Raw genomic sequence first — 23,259 nt, 5'->3', positions numbered from 1 at the left:
AAAATATATTACTGATAATGTATAACAGCATTATCCAGAGAAGAGAATTGGGCACCAATAGGCAACAGGAGTGAGTATCTGTCTATATAATTCATTGTCAACATGAATCTTGTACAGTCAGAAAATGGCTTTCTTGATTAATTGGAGCCTCTAATTACTGTCTAACTATTGTCAGGAGTTGGAATGCTGGTAGCAATGAAAACATTGCCCAGGCCCAAGTTCATTAGGGAAGGTCTAGTGGATTTTGTTCCTCAGCTCCTGTCCTCCAGTGAGAAATCCACAGCCACAGCTTCAGGGTATTATATGCCAGAAAATCAGGAAGGATTCAGACCAAAGAAACGTCCAAAGGTCCCTGAAGCCCAGTGTTTCGCCTCTAGCAACTGTGAAAGTTGGCACCTGGAAAAGCATGTGAGAATGAAGCAAGCACAGAGTTTCCCTCAACGTTTCCCCAGCTTCCACCAACGTGCACATCAAGGACTTCAGACATGCTAGACAAGGTGTTCTCATATTTATCAGCCTGCAGTGGATTTCACTTTTGTGAACTTGTACAGTTGTATTTTGAGCACACATTAAGATACCCTATTGAAGGAGAGAAACCTTCACAACAGTAAAAGTTACCGTCCTGCTGGCTATGACTATGAAGGCAAATTCTGTGGCTTTGGAACAACCAGTTATTACCAGTTCAACTGAATTCCAGAGCGGTAATTCACCCTCCTGTCACAGGACAGACCCACCTCCTCAGCTGTCCTCTCTGAGTGGATTCCCAGAGCTCCACCTCTCGGGATGACAAACTCCAAACATTTTTATCTGTTTCCCACTGTTTCAGGTGCTGTAGTGAAATCATCGAAGACAAAGCAATTGGAAACAAAACACTCTCTTGCCCTGCTGCGCTGCAGTTGTCGGATCCTCACCAACAGTGCCAAAATTCTCACATCCGAATCACTGCAGAATTGCTTGGCAGCTACACACAGAATGTGATGGTGCTCAGATTACCTGCCTTTCACAGAAAAGCTTAAAAACCACTTTCATTCCTCAAATAAAAACAACCACCTCATGTACGTTTTACCTCTCCATTTATCCCTCCTCAGCTGATGACAGCTCCTCCACGTTCCTGCCTTCCTCAAATTAGATCAAGGTCTCTAGCACTGAAGTGCCAGGGACAGGTGGAGAGAAAGACCTTGGTCATTTGCACAGTCTCAGAACTAGAAAAATCAAGTTGAAGAAATGCATAGTTCAGAGGAAAAAAAAATAGAAAATATATATAGTATCAGCAGCTCACATGACTACTCCCGCCCCCAGTCACATGTGAGTTGCCAAGATGAAATGACATGGCCTTATCCTCCTGTTTTGTTTTTTGTTTGTTTTTGCTTGTTTGTTTGTTTGTGAGGGCTTAGTTATACTGAATAAACCTCTTGTGATCAAAGAGCATCCGTAGCCAGAGGACTGACCTGGAAGAGTGATGCCAGAAACCAGAGCAGGGAGTCCCAGTGTGTCACCAAGGACACTGCCCTAGATCAGAGTTTGTGGATGAGATGGTTCTGCTCCCACGCCAGTTAACAGGAGGCAATCACAAAAGGAAAGCTCCACATGGACTATGGATCGTCTCCTTTCCTTGGATCTCCTCAAGTTATTCAACTGAAAGGGATAATTTGACTCCAATAACATTTTCCTTCCAATAGAATCCAGTTTAAAACACACATTCACACAGAACTTCAATAATGACCAGAAAAGATAATAAGACAGCAAAGTCTGATTACTCGCTAGACGTCTTTTTATTTGTTTTAAAAATCTTCTCAAAACAGCTGGAGCTACGTTCTGGAGATACACCTTCATGCCATGTCTCTTGTCGACAGAAAAGCAGGAGTCACAGAGGTCATCCTTAGTAACTTATAGAGAACATTTGCTGTGCATTTGTATACATACATACCTGAACCTTGGGATTTTATGCCAGATAGAAGAATATGTGATACCATTGCTCAGCAGCACAGAGCTGTGGCTGCTGCTCTCAGAATAAACCCTTGCACAAGGGGGCTGTAAGCTGGTTGATGGAACTGAAATGGTTGGAAACAGCTTACTTTTTTTTCTAGGTTGTTTTTAGCATAGATCACCTCTACGAACCCACTCCACACCTGTCTGCACGGACACTAAACAGCAAAATGGAGGGAGAGGCAGGGAGGAGCAGGACTATAGCATCTTCACCCCAGATTCCTATGAACTGCCATGGGACTACACCCCTTCTCAGTGATGAAGCTGAGGACAGAACACTGTGTGAATACATGTGGATTATTTTGCAGAAATTGTTTGCCACCTAGTGGTTTGTTGGCCTCCCGCAAATACGTTTTAAAAAATAGTAAAGAACTGGAGATGATAATGGTAAAAAAAAAATACGTTTCCTAATGTGCTCGAACCTATAAAAATACACGGAAAGATGAGGTTCCTATTGCAAAATCTTTGCCATTAGAATGAACATGTCATGGAGACAAGCCAGGAAAACTTGCACACAAGAAATATGAGGTTCCAAAAGATGTCACGTATACACCGTTAAGAATTATTGTCTTTTATTTCAGTCTGCTACTTTTCATCCAGGTGTCCTGACATAATTTGCTGCACCGCTTTGTTCAAGCTTGCCCACCCAAAAGTGTGCATTATATAGAAACCAGGAAGAACTACGTAGGAGGGTAGAGGGCTGGCAGGGACTAGTGAGAGCTGGCAGCTCTGCAGGGGATCTGGGCACGATACTGAGGCAGCAGGATTAGTCACCTCACCACCAAGGAGCCAGGATGTGGAGCAGCAAGCCAGGGTCAGGACTGGGCTGGGAGGCAGTGGTCAGGATCAGACGGAAATACAGCTGCACGCAAAGGCCAGCGCAAAGCCTCAGCTTAAAAGTGGCTCCCAAGGGAAAGGAGGGGCAGCCCCTCGCTTCTAGCTTTTTTCACAACAGCTCTTATCAGTGGAGGAGCTGACCTTGGACTCTGCCGACTAAACTTCTCCAAAGGGGTAATGCACTCCAGGCCATGGCAGTGTGAGGGCTGCAAACGAGCTGTGGAACATGCTGAACATGGGGGTAAAGTAGGTTAATGGAAATGTCCTTACTCATGAAAATGGCATACGAATGAAAATCCCACATGAAAGGAGATTGAAGCAAAGTCCGGAGCATATTGTGGTCAGTTTTGGGGAACCAAGAACTCTTGCTGTTAACTGTGGCTTCGTTAATGAGAAGCAACAATCTGGTTTATTAACTGATCACAAAATGATTGGGGGCTACTACTTTGATGTGTATATGAAAAAAACATCAGATATAATCCCACGCTGTATGATGGTTGTGTGTTTCCATTGTACATGTGAATGCAATATCTAACTAGTTGCCCATGTTTAACATGGGTGAATTCAAACTAGCATATGCATAAATGACTCAGTGGGACAACCACGAGAATTACACAAGAGTTTTCTGTCTTGTGAAAGTGGACTCATAAAAACAGAGGCTAAATAAAAGGGCTGGAGAGCATACAACAAATAGTGGGGTGAACATCGAAAAAGACAGAAAACATTAAACTCACGGGCAGCACTGGCCAAGGAAAAATAAGTATCAATTATCCTACACCAAAAATTAAATTAATAAAATGAACTATTTGAGAAGTAATAAATAATTGGGCTCTCTACCCTTCCAAGGAGTGAAATTTCCGGACCTTTTTTTCAGTGAGGTTAATACCAGCGAAAAACCTTTAAGAAACAGATAAATATGTTACATTTAGTCACTTGAATTGCATGTGACAGCAAAGGTTTAGATTAGAAGGTCCAGAGGGTCCCTTTCAGATTTATTTCCTGCATTAACCATTAATTTATGATGAGCGGCCTTCTGGTTAAAGTCAGACTAGATTATCCGATGCACTCTTTTGACCGTACAATATTTGAAATCCACATAAAGCTGAAATATTTAGCTATATACTGCCTTACATATATGCATATGATTCTATGCTGACCTGACAATGCTGAAATATACCATATTCTTTGCAGCCACATTCTTTGGTGTTGCAAAAGAGAGAAACCTAATGAAACAGAGCTCTGCATGGGTGAGAGGATACCAGCATACTAATTGAGGATATGGCCTCCTGCTGTTTATTTCAGTGACTGTTCTATGATATATTCAAGTATGCTGACTGTATTTATGTAAATGTATGATTTAAAAAACATATTCTGTGCATTGGTTTCAGTTATATTTAATGAATGTCACTCTATGAAAAGTGTGTTTGAACAAATGCAATTACTTTGCTTGTAATCAAAGAACAAGTGAAAGGAATTCTGCTTGTATTACACAGTGGTAACCCACCTGACTTCAGTTACTTGGCGCCTCTGTCACAGTTATTACAGAAGTTGCCTTGAAAAAAAAATGGTCTTCCACCTGCCAGCTGAAATTTAGAGATACACTGTGCATCTAAGGTAACTGTAACACTTCTAAAATCCCATCTTAAAGCTAGATGGGGAGAGACAAATATTTGTTTTTAGAAAGAATACTAGATTGTAAAGGATAACAACAATAAATAAATTTTGCAGAAAACTGGCACATTTAAGTCACTTGGTTTATGAATAGAAAGTTTGGTGGCTCTTTACCTTTCCACCACAACCTTCTCCCTTACTTAAAGAAAATACACCAGCGTAGATTAGATTGTATAATGTCATCTCCCTCACTGATCTAACTCTGATGCAACAAAAATATACTCCTGAAATCCTAAGGCATCAGGAACAATCTTGTGTACCTAAGAGCACTAGAAGTAAACAATTCTTCCTTTTCCCCATTTATTTCCACTCCTGTTTGAAAACATTATTTCAAAGTAAATGCTGTATTTTTTCTTTTTTTTTTTAACTCTCCAATTTAAGTATGTTAGGATGATCTACTTAACAACATAATCAAATCTTGTAGGCCGACATGCACATTGCAGGGAGACGACTTAAGTCTGCGTGTGGTCTGTACAGCTGAGGAAATCTCAACATTTCCATACTGATATTTGAGCTCTCCTCCCGCTAAAACCTCTGATAGCTTTGCTGTCCCTCTGCTGCTGCCTGGGATTTAGAAGTTGATATTCTGCCAGAAGAAACAGCAGCAAGGACCTAGGAACTTCTCTGAAATCCTGTGTGGCCAGCCCAGAGGACAGCTGAGATCTCTGAGCCACCACCACCACCCCACCACCACCATCACCACCACCACAGCACCACCACCACCAGCACCACCATCATTGCCACCAACCCATCACCACCAACACCCCACGAACACCACACTATCAACACCACCACCAGCATCACCACCAACCATCACCACCACGACCACCATCACCACCCCACCATCATTATCATCACCACCACCACCACCACCGCTATCACCACCACTGCCATCACCACTCCGCCACCGCCACCACCACCACTACACCACACCACACCATCACCATCAACAACACCACACCACCACCACCACATCACCATCACCTCTTCCCTGCCCAGAACCACAGATCCCCATCCACCACACGCCAGGCTTCTTAAACCACCATTGCGGATTTAATAACAACTCCTTGGGCCAGCAGACCCTCGAAATCGCTCCCAGCCCCAGCCGGGGAGGACAGGAGGACACGCCGGGCTCTGAAGGACTACCCTCAGGGGCCGGCCGGTGCAGTGAGCGCCGCCCGTCGCCATTACGGCGCGGCGCCGCGCACTTTGCGTAACCCCCGCCGCTCCCGTGGCGTCGTCCCCTCTCGACGCCGTCAGCGGTGGGCGGGCAGCGCGCTACGCAGGCGGCGTAAACCCTTACGAGAGTCGCCGTAGACGGCGGCAGCACTGGGACTCTGCCTCCTTTCCGTGCCGCAACATGGCGGCCCCGCCGCCCGCCCGCCTCTTCAGACTTCTCTGCGCCGCCGCCTCTTCCTCCTCCTGCCGCCGCTGGCTCCTCTCCTCCTCGCCGGCAGCCGGGACGAGGCCGGGCTGCGGCTCCGCTGCCTTGTTGGCCCGGCCCTTCGGCCTCTCCGCCCGGGCGGCGCGCAGGTAAGGGCGGCGGAGCGGGCACGGCTGAGGGCAGCGATCGTTGGCGGCGGCGGCGGCCCCGGGCACCCGCCCCCGGTCCGTGACGAGCCCTGAGGAGCTCGGGGCAGGGCCCGGCCGCGCTTCGTCTGTCAGGGGGCGGCCCCTTGGTGACCCCCGGCCGGGCTCAGGGGGCCGTGAGGGGGTTTGGGGCCGGTGTATTTTTTTTTTTTTTTTTTTTAATTTGGTAAGGTTGACTAGATCTGTCGTGGAAGCGCAGCACGTCAAAAGCAGCACAGATCTGAAGATCTCCCCTGCTTGTGGTACAGTTTCTCTTTACCGAGGAGCACATACATAGGTGTGAAGGGCCCCTCCTGCCCTCAGCGTGTGTTGTGGCATGCTCGAGCCCTGTAGGCACCAATATTGCACAGTCCACGACTACAGATTTGCAACACTACACATAATCAGAAACTTGTTTATGCGTGGCCTCCGAGACTATAGCCCATGTATCCAAAGGTCTGAGCCCGCAGGTAACTTGCAGTATTTAAAATACACTTTTAAAAGGCAAATTAACTTGGTTGTCAGAGGAGTTTCTCTGACTAAGAACAAAACCCACAATGGGCTGCCCAACATCAGGGAAGCCTAGCCTGTTTCCAGAGGGTTGGGTAGTGCCCTCGCCATCAAAGTCGTTTCAGCAGTTTGGTTTTAAACAAACGCTCCTGTAGGTGCTTTTCACTTTGTGCCAGCAGATACTTTTAATCTTTTAATACAGAGAGACAAACAAGCCTTGTAGTTCAGGACTCCTGTACAAGGCGTGTATGGTGCCTGTTTAGGTTGCTTCTCTGAGTGACTCTAATGCCTTAATAAATAGGTCTCCACTAACCTGCCCAGACCATCATTAATTTTGAGGTCACTGAAAAAAACAAAACAAACAAACAAACACTTTGAAAAGCATTGTCAGAACTCTAAAAAAATATTGAAGTTATTGAACAGGGTAAAATAAGATGAAACGGTCTACTGAAAAGGGAAGACATTTCCTTACCGAATTGTTATATGAGACCAAGAATCCCTCAGGTCTTTCACACAGACTGAATGCAGGCTTGTAAACAGACCGGCCATCTATTCACATACATTGCACAAGCATACCTGCAAAAGAGTTCGCACAAGCAAGCATTTCAAATGTATTGTTTAAATAATACATTTTATAATCCGGCTAAATGACTTGGAAGGAAAAAAACTTTTGGTTTCTTTCATACATTAGTAGTTCCTCAATTTACATGAAAGTTATTTTTCTCTCATCATACCTTTATTGGTTGAATTGGTTCCTGAAATTTGTATAGTCAATGTTAGTCCAGTAAAAGCATTCATTCCTCATTGTTTTTACATGTAAAGTTACCTGTATTTATGTTTAGAGGATGAAGACCTAAACAGGTAAAATTGTCAGCGGAAGAGATTCTTGTGAGCAAAGGTTTCCAAAGGGGTTCAGTGGGGCATCGAGCATTATGTTTTCCTTCCAGTTTTGTTATGTATCTTCAGTCTGTTTTTTTCCCCTTTTCCCCACCTTTCATTTTGTGATGAACAGTAGTTATCTAAGAATTCTTTTATAGCAGTTTAGATATTTATGCAGTATTTTTGGTGTCACTATGTAATTGCTGCATGTTTAAGGATTAGTTCAGATTTGTAACTTCCATATTCTAAGACTTGTGTAATAATTTAATGAAATTCTACTGGCAACTAGGGCTGTTGAATGAACAAAAAAAATCTGGAAATAATGGAGTAGGTTTCTCCACATGCAGCAGAAGGATGCAGTTATCTTTTTTTTGTTTGTTTGTTTGAAGGAATATAGATGGTACTTGGAAGTAGTGGCTGAAGATGCAGAAGGGCACCTTTTTTGAGGGAGGAGTGGCGGCTGTCAGGATTCTTGCAGTACGTGTTCTGTTTGCACAGGAGGGACAGTGAACAGCACTTACAGCTCTTTGGTGCTCTTCAGTTTGTTTGCAGTATGCTTAATTTAGGGTATCTTCGTGTAGGTTGGTAACAGTGGTGATAGGACTGTGGCAACCATGTGAAGAAATGAATTTTGTTTTACAGGCAGCTTAAAAAAAGAAAAAAAAAGAAAAAAAAAGGTTCAACTAAGCATGAATTGGGATGTTTTATGCAAATCACGCAAAATATGTTTGGTTCTTTCTGGTAATCCTGAGGCTATTTATGCTTGCGCAAGACCTGGCATTTGTTTCACGTTAATTTTCTGTGACTACTTTGCAGGATGGTCTGTGTGGTTCCCACCCCCCCCATGCAAACGATGTCTGGGTAGCCAAAAGCCATGTTGCTTGAAACTCATAAACCCTAAATATCGTTTCATGTAGATGTGGTTTTTCTTTTAATGGTATCTCCCAGTCATCAAAAAGATCTGCACGGTGTGTGTTTTGAATGTCTAACTGACCTGATTATTTATTATGTACATCCATTTCTGAAAGTATTTTCACCAGTCAGGCTCATGCACAGTAAAGCCTCGGTGACTTACACTTTTTGAATTAAACTTTTTGGCTGTGTGAAGAGTAGTGAAGGTGGCAATAGCAGAAAAACAGATCCTACTGGAGGACTAAGGTATCTTTAATGTTGTCACAACCAAATTTCAATTTCAGTTATTAACCCGAGTGGATTAGGCCCTGCAGAAGAGATTACTTCCCGTAATGTTCTTTAACAAAAACTGGGGACTTAAAGATAGTGCTTCCCTTGTCCCCTGCCGCATGCAGCACCGGTTGGGCGCGCACAGCCACGGTGCTGTTCCACAGCTGGCCGGAGCTCGTCTAAGGTTGTGGCTCCAGGACGGGGGATCCCGTTCCCGTTTCTCATTTTGTGGTGGGCAGTGGCCCTTCTGTCAGTTCCGTTTGCTGGGTTAGCTCAGAGTACTTCGTTTTTGCGGTTGGTTTTCGGCCAGATTAGCAAAATGAGTTCACTTGCAGTTATATTGGCCTAAGGATGGTGCCAAGGGCAATTCAGAGTGGGGATCACAGAATCATCTAGGTTGGAAGAGACCTCCAAGATCACCGAGTCCAACCTCTGACCTAACACTAACAAGTCCTCCACTAAACCATATCACTAAGCTCTTGGATGCCCCAAACCATCTTTTTGTGTTAGAAAGAGATCAGCCTAAGTTGATCATGAAACTTCCTCATAAAGTTGCAGTAACAATTGTTTTAAGCAGCTGTAATGGGTAGGTCTGACCGTGTCCCTGTTGTGATGTTGGTATGGCTGCAGGCCTCTGAAGGCCAGCTTTCAGCCCGTCTTGTTGCCACCGTGGTTTACTGGGTGACCATGGGAATGCTGGCGATGTGAGGAGCCAAGGAGGGGCGGGAGGACCGTTCTTCTCGTGACGCTGTGGTGTTATCCCAAATTAAAGTGTAGTCACAGATGAAGATAGTTTCAGGTATGTTTTGAAAAGTGGCTTAGGGAGGAAGATGGCTTACCTTTTACAAAGGTTCTTGTCATCTCGTAGGATTGTGGCCAGACATCTCACTATCTAATCCGTGTTACTGGTGATCGCGTTATCCTATAGTAGAGGAAAAGGGTGTGTTTTGGATACTGAGCAAGTATTTAGTGCTTACCGTGGCCAGAGGATGTCCATGAATGCAGGCACACCTGCGTCTCCTGTTAGGATCATGTTTGTCATATTGACAGAAATATTTCAGTATATCAGAGGGTGGTGTTTCAGTGAGCTCTGGAAGAGCTTTTTGAAGAACTTTTTTAAAAACAAACAAAAAAACACAATACACTGTTAGTGGTTTATTTGGCTGTGTGAATAGGAGTCTATACTTTTCCAGATACAATCTAAACCCATCAGACCTAAACCTGCAGTGAAGCTGACAGTTGGTGAAGGTGGTGGATGTTGCACTAGCATGTCTGAGAAGTGGGTGCCCATCTCCTGGGTTGTGCTGTGGGAGGTGGTGACCTGAACAGAGGGGTGGGAAGAAGAGCAGAGTGGTTACTGCTTAAACCTCCTCAGGATGGCTTGCTGGAGGCGCTCTGGTGACATCACAGGTGTGACTGTGTGACATTAATTACGTTTTGTAAAGATACATCTTCTAAGATTTCCGAATTTTATTGTAGCGCGTGCCCCAGTTGAGCCATGCAGATCTGCAATGTCAACCCTTCATTATCAATTATCATTTTGAAATGAATTCAGAATTAACAGTAGCCCATGGCTGTCTCCCAGAGAATGGGCTGCAGGACGATACGACTAGGATTGAGCAACCACAACACCGTAATGCATCACGGCACCTCCTGCTGCCAGCTGCCTTCCACTTGTGGCATGTACATTAAGTCTGGAGCAACAAACGTGTTTGTTTTTCAAAACAGACTTCAACTTTAATTGCTAAAATTACATTTTCTTTTATAGGTGGTTCCAAAAATAATCAACCTACTGATGTTTCAGTAAGGCCACTTCTAAATTTTTGTTTTAATATTCAGCCTTACGAGTTTCCTTATGAGTTTCCTAGGGGGTGACTAGATTTTCAAGCTTGTCTGCTTTCCATGTCATAGATCACTCAAAGCCCACAATTATTAAAAAGAGTTAGGGTAATACCAAGCATGCTGTTCTTAAACATGGATTTCACATTGAAATAAAGATGTTGCATTAGCTTCCTTTTTTTTTTCCCTATATCTCTCTCATCTGTTAGCAGATTTCTTCCCTGACTGCCCAACAAGTTTTTCTTGTTTTGCTTACTTACTATGAGAAAGGGAATAGTCTGTTTAAACAAACAAACTCTATTTTATTTGCTAGTATGTTAAAAACTTTCCTTTTGCTTTGCATGTGAAACAACGTAACATGAAACACTAAAAATCCCTGTTTTTTCCATATCAAAAACATTAGTCTTAAAAAATTTTTATGCAGAGTACAAGGGAAAATTTTTCTTAAATATACACAGTTGTCTGAAAAGCAAAGCAGGAAACCTTTTTTTTTGATGCCCATGTTGAAATTTCAATGACCTTTGCTAGAATAAATATTTACAAAGTGAAATCCTAAGAAAACCCGTGCTCAAAAAAGCAGAATGCTTTTGGAGTATTTCCATTATTGTGAGGAGAAGTGAATTAAATTTTGGAGTTAATAAGTTAGAATGCCTTAAACTCTAAGCAGAAGTAGGAAGACCTTAACGTTGACCTAGCAGATAATGGTGAGAACAATCAACATTTTGTAAATGCAAAGCAAGAGTCCCCAGAAAGGTGTGAAGAGAAGCAGTTGAATTAACTGTTTTATTTGGCAAAAATGCAAATAGAGTGCCTAAAATAAAGTAGCTCTGACTCTCTGTGGTGAAAGGTGAAGCATCGGGATTCTGCGTAGCTTCTAGTGACAAAACACAAATGAAAGGTTTTCTGTTGTTTTCATGTCTCAGGTACAGCAGTGAACGCCTCTGCCTATTACAGTTTGCAAAAGTCAGTAACTTCCTTGGGTTTCTGCACCCTTACAGTTGGTGCTGGTTTCTGTTGTAGTATTCGATCAATTTTTAAAGGTCTAAACAATTTTTGAATTGTTTCTTTGGTTTTATTACATACTTTTCTTTTTCAGCTCAGAAGATAAAATAACCGTTCACTTCATCAATCGTGATGGTGAAAAACTAACGGCCAAAGGAAAACCTGGAGATTCACTGCTGGATGTTGTTATTGAAAATAATCTAGACATAGATGGTTTTGGTAAGTAGATTCCTTGAATACCGTATTCAGTGTCAAGAAATTATGGTGTATTACCAGTTTATTCAAAAATATTTATGAGTTTATTTGTAAAACCTAGATGGACTTTATTTGGATTCTTTTCCCTGTTATTTTCCTGCAGGTACATAGAATATTTTGGATCAAGTTCTAAAGAAATTATTTGAGGTGAGCTTTGCTTGAGTGTTAAAGGAGGGCAACATGGACAGAGTGCCATCAGGGTGGAATCTGAAAGATCACAGAAAGGTTTGGGTTGGACAGGACCTTAAAGACCACCCAGTTCCAACCCCCCCCCCCCCCCCCGCCATGGGCAGGGACACCTCCCACCAGACCAGGTTGCCCAAAGCCCCACCCAGCCTGGCCTTCAACACCTCCAGGGATGGGGCATCCACAGCTTCTCTGGGCAGCCTGTGCCAGGGCCTCACCACCCTCTTGAGTGAAGAATTTCTTCCTAACATCTAATCTAAACCTACCTTCTTTTAGATTAAAGCCATTCCCCTCATCTTATCACTCCACCCCCTGACAAAGAGTCCCTTCCCAGCTTTCCTGTAGCCCCCTTTTAGGTACTGGCAGGCCACTGTAAGGTCTCCCTGGAACCTTCTCTTCTCCAGACTGAACAACCCCAACTCCCTCAGTCCTTCATCTCAGAGCTGCTCCAGCCGTTTGATCATCCTCATGGCCCTCCTCTGGACATGCTCCAACAGCTTCTCGTCCTACTTGTGCTGGAGGCCTCAGAGCTGAACGCAGGGCTCCAGGTGGGGTCTCACAAGAGCAGAGCAGAGGGGGAGAATCCCCTCCCTCACCCTGCTGGCCTCACTGCTTTTGGTGCAGCCCAGGACACAGGTGGCTTTCTGGGCTGCAAATGTACATTGCCAGATGATGTTGAGCTTCTGACCAACCAACACCCTCAGGGCTGCTCTCAATCCACTCTCCACCCAGCCTGTATTTGTGCTTGGGTTTGCCCAAGATCCAGGACCTTGCACTTGGCCTTGTTGAACTTCCTGAGGTTTGCACAGACCCACTTCTCAAACATCTCCAGGGCCCTCTGGATGGCAGCCCTTCCCTCCAGTGTGTCGACTGCACCACCCAACCTAGTGTCACCCCAAGTCTTGCTGAGGGTGCTCTCAATCCCAGTGTCCATGTCGCTGACAAAGATGTTAAATAGAGCCGTTCCCAATACAGACCCCCTAGGAACTCCACTCATCACTGGTCTCCGCTTGTTCCTTGAGCCGTTGAGCACAACTCTGAGTGCAACTATCCAACCAATTCTTTACCCACCGAGTGGTCCATCCCTCAAATCCATGTCTCTCCAATCTGTAGACAAGGATGTCGTAAAGGACAATGTCAAAGACTGTGCAGGTCGAGGTAGAGGACATCAGTTTCTCTTCCCTCGTCCACCAATGCTGTAACCCCATCATAGGAACCACCAAATTCATACAGCAGGATTTGCCCTTGGTGAAGCTGTGTAGGTTGTCATCAGTCACCTCTTTGTTTTCCATGTGCCTTAGCACAGTTTCCAGGAGGAAACTGTGATTTTGCTGGTCACAGAGCTGAGACTGACTGGCCTGTTAGTTCCATGGTTGTCCCCTTTTTTCCTTTTTAAAAATGGGGGTTAGGTTTCCCCTTTTCTAGTCAGTGGGAACTTCACCAGACTGCCACAGCTTCTCAGATATGATGGACAGTGGCTTAGCAACTTCATCTGCCAGTTCCCTCCAGATCCTTGGATGCGTCTCATGAGGTTCTGTGGGCTTAGGCACCTTCAGGTTCCTTAGGTGGTCTAAGCTGATCTTCTCCTGTAGTGGGAGGTTCTTCACTCTCGCAGTCCCTGCCTTTGCCTTCCGCAACTTGGGCGGTGGGGCTGGAGCACTTGCTGGTGAAGACAGGCAAGAAAGTCATCAATTACCTCAGCACTCTCCATATCCTGGGTAACCAGGTCTCCTGTTTCCTTCTGGAGAGGGCCCACAATTTCCCTAGCCTTCATTTTATCACTGAAATACTTGTAGAAGCTTTTTTTGTTGCCCTTGACATCTCCAGCCAGATTTAATTCCATCAGGGCTTTAGCTTTCCTAACTTGATCCCTGGCTGTTTGGACAAATTTCTTTATAAAGATGAAAGATGCCACCTGCAGCTCTTCTGAGCTGAAAGGTGCTGGAGGCAACACACAAATGGTGTATTTCTAATAGTGTCAGGTTACTTCTGTATTGTCGTGTGATCTTAATTTGTTGTTTGCCTTTTTATAGCAGAAATTTCTGTGGTATTTGAGAGCTGGGTGAAAGAAACAACCAGATACGTGTCACGTCGCAGGGGAGAGCAGAAAGGTTGCTGCTTATAAAAAGGACAGGGCTAAAGGAGGCCAATGTGCTGGTGGAATTCTATCTCAGTACAAGGTCTGTTCAAAATCAAAACAGGAGGAAGTTATAAAACGTTTATATTCCTTCAAACTTTGGACTTCCCATGGTTAGTTCCATGAAAGTTACAGGATTCAGACTGTGCAAAGCCGGCTTTCAGAACAGGTATTCAAATGAACATGAGTTTAAGAAATAATAGTGCAAAGTAAAGCAGGAAATGGAATTACAGTTTGCAAAAGTTAATTACATAGCATGGAGCAGTTACAGGAAAAAATAAGTGTTAGTGCACTACAGCTTGCAATCTGAGGTATGTTTTATTGAAGTATGAATACATTTCACTGCTAGTAATAATCTCTAAGACAATTCTACAGAATCTTGTTATGAGTTGTATACATTTGGGGAAGAAGAGTTATAAAAACCTGTAACATGGGATAACTAGCTTTATGTATCATTTTATTAAATGTATCATACAGGCTTTTGACTAGTCTGCCTGGATTCTACAGTTAATATTCTCTCAGTTTCTGTAAGTACCAGCCATTTTAAAGCAGTGTGGTAAAGAGGAAAACTAATGCTGTCAGTAAACTCTAAATAATGTCCAAGGTAAATGTTTGACGTACTTTAGCAACCTTTAATTATAACATAGGCTGCACCTCTTTCAATAATGATTTGATAATGAAGCATCACACTAGGGCAGGGGAATAATGCAATGGAATAATGCAAAACTACGTTCTGTGTTTAGAGGGGAAAAAATAATGAGGGAGAAATGTAAAATGTAAATCTTACCTATTTACTTCTAGCACTAGGGGGCATCCCACGTGCAGTAATAAAGAGAAGTATCTGTGCATTAAGACTTGTAAAACTGTTGTATGATTCAGCTGCACTTGATTCAGTTGCTACTGCTGGCTTTACAACTGCAAAAACACCTTCCACTATTTAAACACAATGGTTGGTGTGATTTTTTTTTAACTTATTTTTTACTTATTACTATTTTCCCCAACGTTAAGACACTTAAATTGTTGATGTGACAACTTCTACATTATTCAGCCTTTTACATTTTATTAAATTATTTTTCCACGTTTGTTTTTATGTACTTGAAGACATGATACTGGATCTTCTAGTACAGCGTCATGCTTGCTTTGAATATGTGCTACTGATACTGTTGTGAAGTGTAACAGCACAGTGCTTTCTGTGTGGTTCTTATGATCTGATGATGAATCCCCCTCTTTACTTAAGTAGCTAAAACCTATATATATATATATAATATATATGAAGCAATTCTTCTGAAATACAGTAATTTGGAATTTGAGTTTTCTGTTACCTTGCTGTTTTCTTTAGGTGCGTGTGAAGGAACGTTAGCCTGTTCGACTTGCCATTTAATCTTTGAAGACCACATATTTGAGAAGCTAGATGCAATTACTGATGAAGAGATGGACATGTTAGACCTGGCATACGGCCTCACAGAAACGTAAGGCACCCTAATGCTTCCCTACATCAAAGAACAGAACGGAGGGTTTGCGGATGGGGCAGTCTAGTATTCTTGGAATACCTTAATCAGCTTTTAATGAATAACTGGGTTCTGTTACACAGATAGGACCGGCAAGTTTAGCTGTTGTTTTTCTGAATTCATACTGATGTCAGTACAGTTGATGAAATATTAATGACAATACTGTCAGTTTTTGTAAACTGAAGAGTAGCAGTTTCTAGCACTTGCTCTTTTGTCTGATGCAGAAGCATCAGATACGGCAGTGTGACCAAAACCCCAGTTCCTTCACCAGAAACTTTGCCACTGCATTCGTGTATGTGAATTTCCTTGTTCTCGTTTCCCTTCTGTTTTCTGTCTCCATCAGTGTGTATCCAGTTAATGTATTTTATGGATATTTTTACATTAGCGTTTTAGTTTGGGTCAGATCTTCTTTTCACAGAACCACAAAATGGTTGAGGTTGGAAGGGACCTGTGGAGGCCATCTGGTGCCACCCCTGCTCAAACAGGGACACCCAGAGCAGGCTGCCCAGGACCACGTCCAGGTGGCTTTTGGAGATCTCCAAAGAGGGAGATTCCACAACCTCTTTGTTTTTTCTATGCTATTTTTTTTATGTGCTAGTGAAGTAACCTTCCGTTCTGCAGCTTCCCGCTGTCACATGCCTTCTGACATGGGAGTCACAGCCTCGTCACAGACCTCGTCACTCCGCACACCTGTTCCTAGGGGGCCGCACTGCTTGCTGGTGTGCACGTAGCCTGTATCGTGGAATATAGCCACGTGAGCTATAGGCAGCTACACCGAGAGGTTTCTTAAGCCATTTCCTTCAGGTTTCAAAACAACTGCTTGTTGGAAGTCTTTGAGAATCCATTGGTTTCAGAGGGCTTTATACCTGGCCTGTACAGCATTTATTTTTTAATGTCTCTGCAAAGAAGTATTCTGAATTAACTCATTTATCTCCTTATACCAACAATGGGAATCCTGGACAAATGTTTTCTCTGTAAGGGTACACTTTCTTGAATTTCAGCCAGATCTTAACTTTTTGGGAGGTTGTGAAGGCAAATAAGTAAAGCTGAGAAACCTGTTTCAGCTTCATTTTTTTTCTTCAACCATCTTTTAGTTAAAGGTTTAAAGTAAGGGTGTCTTATTGAAGAACTGAAAAACAGTGGAAAGCCAGAGCTCTCTGTTTAAACACTATTTTCTCTCAAATTTCTTCAGACTAAGTTAAGTTTTAGACCCTCTGAAGGCACATGCTACTTGTGTCATGTTTTCCTAACATCATGTGTTCTTCCTTGTGGCCAGGGATCTTTCATGTGTGTGAGAGGAAGACTTTTCTGGAAGAGAGTGCTTTAAGTGATTCTCATGTTTGCCATAGCTTGCCTGGTCTCGTGCTGATACAAAGCTTTGCAATGGAGATGTGCTGCCATGCTCTGTCATAAGTCTGAGGATGAAAGTTTTTTTCTTGTCAGTGACTCTGTGGAATTGGAAAGGTTTCAACTAGCAGCTGCTGTGAAAGTTAATGCCTCATAAAATGAGGGAATGATTAGAAAGGCTAAAACAAAATTGTTTTGAATAACTGCAATATAATGGAGGTTCCTGAAAGTAGTAAGATGAGAGGGGAGGGGGGAAAGTAAACCTTGGCAAACTAAATGTTTAAAAAGAATACTGAAGAAAAAAAAAAGATGAGAAAAAAGAATATTTTTCTACTTTTTAGCAAGCTATTTCAGCTTACCAGAAGCAGGAAGCTTGTCCTCATGAAGAGCTAATAGGTGATGTAGAAGGTGCACTTATAAATAGATATATAAAAGCAAAGGTGTGTTCTTTTTTCCATGTTTTTTTCCTGGAAATGTTACAGGATGTCTGTGCACTGGAAGCTTACTTTTCAGGGGACTTCCTGGAAGATCTGTGTCTAACTGCTGATGTGTCCATGGAAGAAGTACTACAGCAAATAAAGATGTAGGAACAAATGGGAAGGGCTAGGTGGTATTCACCCAGGGGTTCTAAAGGAACTCAGTAAGACACTGCTGAGCTACTGCCTGTGAGGTTTAGTTAGTTGGCTTAAAACACCTAAATCACCAGTGTGATCTCAAAGTCATCTGTGCTAGATTTTATGTAGTGGTCATGTTTGTGAATGACTCGAGAGAAGAGATGAAGAGTAAGATGACGAAGCTTGTGTACAGTATTGTGTTACTCTGCAGTAAAGTCAGAGACTGGCTGTGACAGCACCTAGAAGGATCTTACGTGGTTGAGTGATGGGAAACAAAATTTGGTGTTAATAGATGCAGATTAATGCATATGGAGAGGCAGGTGGAACAGTGGTAACTGCATACTTGAAACGGGATGGCAGCTAGCTAAGCCTTTCCAGGAATGTTGGTTTAAAGTTTTTTGTTTGTTGGTTTGTTTGTTTTTTAAAAAAAGTAAATGGATCAGCAATATGAGGTAGGACCAGGTAGAAAACCAGAAAATGCTATTATATGACAAAATAGGGATTAAGTGTATCTTTGTATTTGTACAACTCTGACTTCCTGCCTCTTTAAAGGAGAAAAAAAATAGAATGAGAAGAAGTGAAGGGAAGGGCTGTTGAAGTGGTGAAGGGTGAATGGCTTTCCTGCAGGAATCAACTAAATCTTTCTTTCTTTTACTGGGGGGGAGGGGGGGGGTCCAAACTTCTTAGGCTGTCAGGGAAGGGGGGAATCTGGTTAAAGGTCTATCAAATTGCAAATGCTGTGGATGAAGGTAGTTTGTTTGTCACAGTGTTATTTAGCTCTACCTAGTGCTTTGTTTTATCCCGTAGCAGGCTCAAAAAAAGAGTGTTATTTCAAATTAAGTTAACTCTGTAGTCAACACTGCAGTGTACATATGCAGTTAGCTTTGGTTCTAACTGAAAAACAGAACTTCAGTCAAATTAAGCCTTGCAAACAAGTATCGTAAATTGCATCTCTCTAGCGAATTAATTTTTAAAGATATTTTTATGCTTGCATATTCACAAGTTGAAGTCTTCTGCTAAAATATATATTTATGCATATATCACAATAATTTGAAGCTGATGCATACAGACACTTACACTGCTTTCAGGTGTAGCACTCAGCCAGGATCTTTAAGAGTTGCTCTCTACGTGCTTGAAAGAGTTCTGTGCACATATTAATGTGGTATCTTTTTTATGATCTCTCTGACTACATTCCTGATTAAATTATTATTCAGCTGGTGACATGGAATATTGTACATCCTTGCTAACACTTAGGTATTCCTAAAAATGAACGCGTATATGTTAAATTAGCTGAGTTCCTTTAAAAAGCTGGGAGTAAGCCTTAGACTCCGATGTTAAAACAGCTAAGAAAGACACTGCATGTTGCTGGACTAAAGAAGCAAAACTGGAAGAGAGGATTCATTGTGTGATAATGTAGTGATTATTGAGATTAAACATATTATTAAAGTTCCTTATATCTTTCTTACCCAACACACAGACTGCATTAATTCACTTCTTTCTGTGAACATAATGTTTTGATTGGGTCGGTGAATTTGTAGGATCATAAACATGCTTGTCAGGATATATTCCTGTTTCCGCAGTGTGTTATCATCCACTTGGTCATGCTAAAAACCTGACCCAGTTATCCTCAGCTGTAGTTTGCTTCTTTGTTTATGAACTGGTAAAAAGTTGGCAGGCTTCTTTAATATATGTAATTTCTGGCAAACACTGTGTTAAGCTTGCAAGGAGTGAGTTCTGAAGAGATCAAATTTTAGACTTTTTAAAGACCATGTAGCTATCGTTTGTACATGTAATAAGGTAGTTAATATGTCCCATGTGGTTCACGTGTACTCTCCATTACCTTATCACAGAGCTTTTTATTTTTTTTAGCAATGTTAGTCATAGGAAGATGCTGCTTCTTACATACCTGCTTAGGCAGCAGCTATGTTAAGAGGAGGTAAATGGGAATTTTGTCTTGTAAATAATTAGGAAAAAAAGTCTAGAACTCCAGGTAAAAGTTGGTGGGGGAGGTTTGACTTGGACGAGAACTTTTAGAAAGATACGAGGGATAGAAATGGAAAGAAGTTCCTCATCTCTTCTCAGTCAGGTTGTATGTAGCTTTTTGACAAGCTGTAAAAATGCAGCTAACCTAAGCTGTCAGGTGCGTTGTTCAAGTGCATGTTCAGTTTTCTCAGGCTGTCTTCAGACCCTGGGTGGGTTAGGCTGTGCTTTTACTGAGGTTATCCTTCAGATTAATTGCCTTTGTCTCTTCAGAGATGGTGAATTCCCTTGGGAGATCAAGTGTCTGTCCCTACCCTTGACTGTGAACCACTGAAAAAGGAAGGGTCACCATCACTGTGTCGCATCAGCAAGTGTGAAGCACTTGGTGTTCCACTTCCAACGTGCTGAAGCCTGTAACCTAAGAATGTCAATCAGTGACCGTGACTAATGCCACATATCTTTGCATTGATGCAAGCAGTTTACTACTGGTCTTGATTAAGACCGTGCACGAGGGGACTGTTTCTGGATCACAAAGTGTTTGGGATGGCTGAATGTCCGGGAAGCAGGGCTGGCTGTAAGTACTGTGAGATGTATGACTGGCTGGAGCTCAAGGCGATGTTATTTCCTTACAGATCACGTCTAGGCTGCCAGATCTGCTTGAAGAAATCAATGGAGGATATGACTGTTCGAGTACCAGAAGCTGTTGCTGATGCTAGACAATCAGTAGATATGAGTAAAAACTCCTAAAAGAAGATACCGTAGGAGTTTTAAAGGAGCTTAATTATTTTTATAACTTATTTTTAAATGTATAATTAAATATGGAAACTTACATAATTGTGAGTTATTTTATATGACTATCAATACTAGATTAATGCTATTTTAATTTTCTGTATAGAACCTCCTATATTTTTACGCTTAAGATGCAATAATACTTCTAACTGATCATTGGACTATAAATGTTAGCAAGTGTATTACAGATTTCGTATAATACTAATCTGTCAAATCCTTTAATGATGTTTGAAAACTGAATCACTTCTACAAGACCTCTAAAACCCCTGGGCATTGCTGGGTTTCAGGCCTAGGTCTGTTAGAGAGCACAACCTGTAAGACTGCACGGGGTCTTTTTAAGTGATGCCATTAAAGGTGGTGTGCTCAGAACTAACTCACTTTTTCAGTAATTATGATACTTCCTTAGCAAATAGCGGATTTTCAGGGTAGGGATTTTACAAACTTTAGGAACTCCTTAGAGATGTGACAAATTCTGTCTCTCAGAAATACTGCTAAAATCATAAAATCTAGGGGCCAGTAAAGAATGTGGGCACCTGCAGATTAACCCCTGCGGTACGCCACAGATGTGGAGATCCACATGGCTTAGAGTAAAGGCTTGGAGCTGTCTAACGGGAGAGCACAACCAGAGGAGGTGAATGCAAATTCTTGCCGTTCTCTGAAGCTTGGATGGCCGAGTTGGGGTTGAAGAAAGCAGGGTTTGTCAACATGATGTTTGTTCTGAATCATTGTCTCTTGCTTTTCCTGTTTTGAGCTTGTTCAGGAGGCAGTCTGATGTTAGCTAAGGCATTCAGCGTGAAGAGAGTCCTGGATTCTGTGCCTTGCTCCCAGAATCATTTCAGTGATTGATGTGAAATGACTAGGTACATTTTTTCCATAAGGACGCACCAGGTTTCCCAGAAGGGGTAAGGAGATCCCTGTGGTGGGATATCACGTGGAGTGATGATCGAGAGCCTTCAGTTGGGTCTGGGTTTTGTCATTCTAAAGTAGGGCAAAATGAAACGACGTCTCTAAGACTCTATTAGTTTCTCTTTTTTTTTTTTTTTTTTTTCCCTTTGGCCAAAATAATTAAATGAAATGGCTGTCACTGATACAATAGAAGATCATAGAAGATTGTAGTTGTTACTGTTATGATTTTGGGCATATTCTTATGTCTAGATCATGTTTATTCACATTTGAATGATCTATTGTATTCATTAATGCTTTATTTGAACTGATGACAACGACACCTAGACATCTTTTCTTGCATTATTATATTTATGGGAGAGGGGGAAAAATACTATCCAGTGTTGAATATTGGAATTATTTTGAGCTCCATAAAGCAAAAAAAGTACCTCTTACAAAAAGAAATATTTTCTAGAACTATATTGAAAATAATAGATGTAGTTTGGAATCCTCGATTTCCTCTCTGAGCAGGTATTTCTTTGTTTTGTGGTGATCACTTGGGACCTCCCCCTAAAGCAAGGCATGCTTAATGCGGTCTGCTCAGAGAACTTAATCGTTAGGGGTTTCAAAACTCAACTTGGTATCTCATCTAATTAAAAATATGACTTAAGAGTTTAAATATCCTGACTTTTCAAAAGATGAAGAGAACGAGGTTGGGTAGAAAGGTGGAAATAAATGGAAGAAGTGTTCTGGAGATACTGCTGCTTCCTTTGTAACTGCTGTGAGTAACCTTAGTTTAGAAGTTACCCCTCCCACCATCACATAAGGTAAATCGGCTCTCAGTTTGTGTTGCCTTTATTCTGAGTTCATTTACATACAGCAGGTCTTACTAAATAATGAATTTTTGATTTTTTTTTTTTTTTTTACATGAGACACAGATCCTTAGCTTCCAAGAGAGAACTCAGGTCATAACCAGATGTACTGTACGTCCTTACATAGGAAAGAAAATAAATCTGAGGTTTCAGTATAGCTCTGGCATTTGGGGTGGGGTGTGTTTGGTTGTGTGGCTTTTTTGTTGTTGTTTTGGTTTGTTTTTAAACTTACAGCACACGGCACTTTTCCTTGTGGGAATTTTGAAGTGCTTAACACGGTGTTAAACAAATGTGAAACAGCTGTCATGCAAGTTTTCCTTGTAAACCAAGGTGGTTTCATTGTGTGTTTCGTGTGATGGCTTCTGGTTAAAAGACTTCGTGAGTCTCCCATAGTGTGCTTGTGGAAGGAATTATTTAGTACAGCAAGGCAAAAAAAAAAAAAAAAGGACACTTCAAAGCTCATTTTGAATTCTAGAGGTGTCCCGTAGTGCATATAAATGGAAATCTCAGAAGGCAAAAGAGCCGTCGCGTAATCCCCAAGATGCACATCCAGGATATACTTGTTTCCTTATTGTCAAAATGATTTGCAAATAAATCTTATTTTATACTACTTTGACACACCTTGTTTGTATTGATTTTTTTCATCCCTTTGAATGCATTTCTGGGTGTAAAATGGAACTTCACAGTTAATGGTGCACATTCACAGATAAATATGAATTACTGCTCAATGACAGGCAATTAAAGCATCAAAGCTAGTTAACTATGTTTATTGTTTACTTCCTTGTCCAAATAAGGATGACAGGTAACTGGCTTGCTAAACACACACACTTTGTGTTAAAACATTGACTCAATGGGTCTCTCCTGTCTTTAGTCCCCTCAAAAATGAGGAGAAAATCAGAACTGACTTTGCTCCCTCTGTTTCTAAGCTTCCTTATGTGCTTCAGCATGTGCCTACGGTCTGGGGTAGAAACAGATCGTGGTTTCACTAGCAGTGGGGAAACTGCCTTCTGATTCCTGCAGCTTCTGTTTGGTATCTCGAAATAGAAGGCCCTTTGTGTTTGCTTGCTTCTGAGAGGAAGCCGGGCCAAAACCATCCTCGGCCAAAAGGAATGGTCCAGTAATCCCTGCTGCCCTCCTGAGCTAGACTGGGGAGCTTGTCTGGGGCCGAGTCTCCTTCTCTGGAGATATTCAAGGCCCGTCTGGACGCCTACCTG

The 23,259-nt window shown here is 42.2% G+C and overlaps 1 protein-coding gene across 1 annotated transcript; it reads left to right on the top strand.

Annotated features, from left to right (window-relative positions):
• Positions 1-5,637: 5,637 nt before the first annotated feature.
• FDX1 (ferredoxin 1) lies at positions 5,638-22,658 on the top strand. Its single transcript, XM_040544081.1, has 4 exons — positions 5,638-6,027; positions 11,570-11,694; positions 15,393-15,522; positions 20,135-22,658. Exons 1-4 carry the CDS (start codon positions 5,855-5,857, stop codon positions 20,247-20,249), a joined length of 543 nt encoding a protein of 180 aa, XP_040400015.1. The 5' UTR covers positions 5,638-5,854; the 3' UTR covers positions 20,250-22,658.
• Positions 22,659-23,259: the final 601 nt, after the last annotated feature.

The sequence above is a fragment of the Cygnus olor genome, chromosome 1 (assembly GCF_009769625.2).
Source record: "Cygnus olor isolate bCygOlo1 chromosome 1, bCygOlo1.pri.v2, whole genome shotgun sequence".
Taxonomy (NCBI): domain Eukaryota; kingdom Metazoa; phylum Chordata; class Aves; order Anseriformes; family Anatidae; genus Cygnus; species Cygnus olor.
Note: the sequence above shows the minus strand (reverse complement) of the source record. Positions and strands in the feature narration are given on the sequence as shown.

What these genes read in the sequence shown, in the direction of transcription:
- FDX1 (XM_040544081.1), top strand. Translation starts at nt 5,855, where the DNA reads ATGGCGGCCCCGCCGCCCGCCCGCCTCTTCAGACTTCTCTGCGCCGCC. An exon ending in TCCGCCCGGGCGGCGCGCAG is followed by an intron (nt 6,028 to 11,569) that starts GTAAGGGCGGCG and finishes TTTCTTTTTCAG; the next exon opens with CTCAGAAGATAAAATAACCG. An exon ending in GCATACGGCCTCACAGAAAC is followed by an intron (nt 15,523 to 20,134) that starts GTAAGGCACCCT and finishes ATTTCCTTACAG; the next exon opens with ATCACGTCTAGGCTGCCAGA.